Source organism: Procambarus clarkii, chromosome 19 (genome assembly GCF_040958095.1).
Source record: "Procambarus clarkii isolate CNS0578487 chromosome 19, FALCON_Pclarkii_2.0, whole genome shotgun sequence".
Classification (NCBI taxonomy): domain Eukaryota; kingdom Metazoa; phylum Arthropoda; class Malacostraca; order Decapoda; family Cambaridae; genus Procambarus; species Procambarus clarkii.
In genome coordinates this window covers 27,608,781-27,613,780 of record NC_091168.1, presented here as the reverse complement: position 1 = coordinate 27,613,780, position 5,000 = coordinate 27,608,781, and the positions used below count along the sequence as shown (strand labels likewise).

At 40.6% G+C, this 5,000-nt stretch overlaps 1 protein-coding gene across 1 annotated transcript in view; it reads left to right on the top strand.

Annotated features, from left to right (window-relative positions):
• Positions 1–5,000, top strand: part of LOC138366355 (nucleolar and coiled-body phosphoprotein 1-like) — a 19,660-nt gene that overhangs the window by 41 nt on the left and 14,619 nt on the right. Inside the window, exon 1 of the mRNA XM_069327389.1 lies at positions 1–87. This exon is cut by the window's left edge and continues 41 nt beyond it. Within this exon, the coding sequence (XP_069183490.1) occupies positions 1–87 (87 nt within the window). The remainder of the gene's footprint in view (positions 88–5,000) is intronic.

Here is a 5,000-nt window from a genome sequence, read left to right as displayed (position 1 = left end):
CACTGATATAAGAGTAATCAGTTTTGAGACCCCAGTAGGAATGAGCGACCACAGTGTATTGGAGTTTGAGTACCTGATTGAAGAATGGTTATTGAACTCGAGGAGGGGTACTGAAAAAAACAGGCTGGCATTCCGAAAGGGAAACTATGAGGAGATAAGAAAATTCCTAACAGATATAGCATGGGAAACAGCTCAGGGGAAAGACGGCCCAAGACATGATGGACTACATCACGCAGAAGTACAAGGAAGCAGCAAACAAGTTTGTCCCAGTCCAAAAGGAAAACAGTGAATTGAAGATGAGAAACCCATGCTTTAATCAGAGATGTAGGTTAGCTAAGCAACAAAGTAAAAGGGCGTGGAGAAACTATAGGAATAACAGGACACTTGAGAGCAGAGAAAGATACCAGAGAGCCAGGAATGAATATGTCAGGTTGAGAAGAGAGGCACAAAGACAATATGAAAATGACATTGCAAGCAAGGCAAAGACTCAGCCTATATTGCTGCACAGCCACATCAGGAGAAAAACAACAGTAAAGAAACAGGTTATGAAATTAAGGATATAGGCAGAAGGATTCACTACAAACGACAAGGAAGTGAGTGAGGAACTGAATAAGAAATTCCAGGAGGTCTTCACCTTAGAGCAAGGAGATATTCCAGAAATAAAAGAGGGAATAGTAAACCAGGAACCACTGGAAGAGTTTGAAATTACCAGCGGGGAAGTAAGGAAGTGTTTACTAGAGTTGGATGTGACAAAGGCTATAGGCCCAGATGGACTCTCCCCTTGGATACTAAAGAAAGGAGCAGAAGAACTGTAGCTGTCACTCTCCATAATGTATAACAAATCACTGGCAACAGGGGAACTGCCAGAAATTTGGAAAGCAGCTAACGTAGTCCCGATATACAAGGGGATAGACAGGAGGCACTGAACTACAGGCCAGTGTCCCTAACCTACATACCATGCAAGCTGATGCAGAAGATTGTTCGAAGAAAGCTAGTGGAACATCTGGAGCGAAAAAACTTTGTAACATCAACATGGGTTCAGGGATGGCAGGTCCTGCCTCACAGGGTTACTTGAATTCTACGACCAGGCAACAAAAATAAGGCAAGAAAGGGAAGGGTGGGCCGACTGCATATTTTTGGATTGCCAGAAAGCCTTTGATACAGTACCACACAAGAGGCTAGTGAAAAAGCTGGAGATGAAGGCTGGAGTGAAAGGGAAGGTACTCCACTGGATAAAGGAGTACCTAAGCAACAGGAGACAACGAGTCAATTTGAGGGGTGAGGTCTCAGATTGGCGAGACGTTACGAGTGGAGTCCCGCAGGGGTCAGTCCTTGGACCTATACTGTTTCTGATATATGTAAATGATCTCCCAGAGGGTATAGACTCGTTTCTCTCAATGTTTGTCGATGATGCAAAAATTATGAGGATGGTTGAAACAGAGGATGATAGTAGGAGGCTACAAGATGACCTAGACAGACTGAGTGAATGGTCCAACAAATAGCTGTTGAAGTTCAATCCGAGTAAATGCAAAGTAATGAAACAAGGCGGTGGAAACAGTAGGCCAGACACAGGATACAGAATAGGAGATGAAGTACTTAATGAAACGGACAGAGAGAAAGATCTAGGAGTTGATATCACACCAAACCTGTCTCCTGAAGCCCACATAAAGAGACTAACGTCTGCGGCATATGCGAGGCTGGCTAACATCAGAACAGCGTTCAGGAACCTGTGTAAGGAATAATTCAGAATCTTGTATACCACATATGTAAGACCAATCCTGGAGTATGCGGCCCCAGCATGGAGCCCGTACCTTGTCAAGCACAAGACGAAGCTGGAAAAAGTTCCGAGGTATGCCACTAGACTAGTCCCAGGACTAAGAGGCATGAGTTACGAGGAAAGGCTGCGGGAAATGCACCTTACGACACTGGGAGACAGAAGAATAAGGGGAGACATGATCATAACCTACAAAATCCTCAGGGGGAATCGACCGGGTAGACAAGGATAAACTATTCAACACTGGTGGTACGCGAACAAGGGGACACAGGTAGAAACTGAGTAATCACATGAGCCACAGGGACGTTAGAAAGAACTTTTTCAGTGTCAGAGTAGTTAACAGATGAAATGCATTAGGCAGTGATGTGTTGGAGGCTGACTCCATACACAGTTTCAAATGTAGATATGATAGAGCCCAGTAGGCTCGGGAATCTGTACACCAGTTGATTGACAGTTGAGAGGCGGGACCAAAAAGCCAGAGCTCAACCCGCAAGCACAACTAGGTGAGTACACACGTCCTTCCAGCTCAGTCGACTGGATTCTGGGGTCGTAGTCTTAAGGACCCGGACTTGAATCCCAGTAGACGCAGAAACAAATGAGCAGAGTGTCTTTCACCTGATGCATCTTTTCACCTAGCAGCAAATAGGTACCTGAGAGCTAGACAGCGGCTATGGGCTGTTTCGTGGGGATGTGTGAGAAATATGAAGTAGATATGACAGAGGACAATAGGTCAGAAGTCTGTACATTACTCAACCGACGGTGAGAAAGGCGGGGTCCAATAGCTAGCACCTCGACGCTGCAAGCACAAATAGTAAATACACTAAACATTAAGCCATATACTGGCTGAGAGTCATAATATCCTGCTGACACAACAGGTAACATGATCACTCACACCATTAATCAACATGCTGGATTTATTGTTTGATAGTCTGTTGGTTCATGTGTGTGTGTGTGTGTGTGTTTGTATGTGTACTCACCTAGTAGTGTTTGCGGGGGTTTAGCTCTGGCTCTTTGGTCCCGCCTCTCAACCGTCAATCAACAGGTGTGTGTGTGTGTGTGTGTGTGTGTGTGTGTGTGTGTGTGTGTGTGTGTGTGTGTGTGTGTGTGTGTGTATTCACCTAGTTGTGCTTTCGGGGGGTGGGCTGTGCTCTTTCGGCCCGCCTCTCAACTGTCAATCAACTGAAATTGGGATGACACGCATAACTGGCCTGTTCTGATACATGTTCTTGCTGGTACATGACAACAGTTAGGACACATGATACTCGCCAGTTCTGATTCATGTTCTCGTTTGAGTACAAGGAGTAAAACAAATAATTTTGTCTGAAGAGCAGAGAATCAAGCAATATTAACATTCCGTCTACCAACACAGAACAGGCTAAAAGTCTAACTAGAGTCTTCGTCTACACTCTAAAGGAAGCAAAAGAGCAGCACATTATACATATTATTATATATATATATATATATATATATATATATATATATATATATATATATATATATATATATATATATATATATATGCACAACTTGCCTAAACACCGCAAGAGAGATTATACAACCTTAGAACACTTTCCCACCAGGAGATTCGAACCCTAGCCAGTACAGAAGCCTTACAGCAACTGGCATAACTGGTAAGCCTTTAACCCACTGCACCACAGCTCAGACCCTTAAAAGAGATGGTAATTTCGGAGTATTTCACCTTCAAAGATCACTCACTTTCTTTGAGTGAGTAGCCCCTCACTATGCTCTAGTTGCCCTTGGGAGGTGGTGATCTTTGGAGGTGAAATACTCCAAAATTACCATCTCTTAAGGGTCTGAGCTGTGGTGCAGTGGGTTAAAGGCTTACCAGTTATGCCAGTTGCTGTAAGGCTTCTGTGCCGGCTAGGGTTCGAATCTCCTGGTGGGAAAGTGTTCTAAGGTTGTATAATCTCTGTATCAAGGATAATAATAGCATAAAATAGAAGATAGTTACAATGAATTTGTGAGACAAATGTGTATCAATGATCCTACTCAAAATGCCCTTTAACTGATCAATCAAAAATGGATCTAAATTATATAAACCACTGCTAATATTCAAATTACATGATTTTGTAATCTGTATTAAAGCAAATTCAATTATGTTCCTATTGAAAGTGATTATACAATTCGTTATTGAAAAAGATAAATTTGAAAATAAACTATCCCAATTAATTTGGTGAGAATTGCCTGACAAATGAACAAAGCATTAGACAATTGGCCATGTCTTGCAGAGTATTTTTGTGGCGAAATTCTACATTTCAAATCTTTAGATGTATGCCCAACATATTACTTATTACAGTCTTTACAAGGTATTTTATAAATGACACAATTATCATTACGAGGGCTGTTTCTAATTACAGTAATAGTTTACCAACAGTATTTTCGTAGGTAAACAGTGCATGTATTTCAAAACGTTTCGAGGCCTTGACAATATTCTCAAACCCAGAGAAATATGGTAAACATGACACATTCTTTGGGCGAATTTTCTCACTGCATATATTATTATAATATGTACGACGTGCTTTGCTACGGCAAACTTCCAAAAAACTCAGTGGATAAGCTTGAAACCAATAGAATCAATATTCTTAAAGTCTAATCCTTTATCGCCATTGCTTTCAAACTTGTACATGGATTTCTTCGAAAAGAAATTTGTTTCAAAAATTACCCCTGGAATCATTCTATGGTTTAGATATGTTTTTGATATTTTGTGTATATGGCCTACAGATGTAAACACAGACGCATTTGTAGCTAAACTTAATGACCAAGTCACCTCTATAAAATTTACTATGGAGACTGAAATTGATAAATGTTTGCCATTCTTAGATATACTTATTCATAGGGAAGATTTTTCAATAAAGTTTAGTGTGTACAGAAAGCATACGAATAATTTATCTTACGTTCATTATTTCTCAGGGGCATGGATACAATGTGACCAAATCAATTTTTTCCTCTATATTTCTAAGAGCTTAGAAATAAGCTCTTAGAAATATAGAGGAAAATGTCTTCGGATTGTTAGTCCAGAATTCTTAGATGAAGAGTTTAAGAATATTGATTCTATTGGTCTCAATCTTATCCACTGAGTTTTTTTTAAGTTTGCCGTAGCAAAGCACGTCGTACATATTATAATAATATATGCAGTGAGAAAATTCGCCCAAAGAATGTGTTATATCTATTTTCAAACCCAGAAAAATATGGTAAAGTCAAGGCC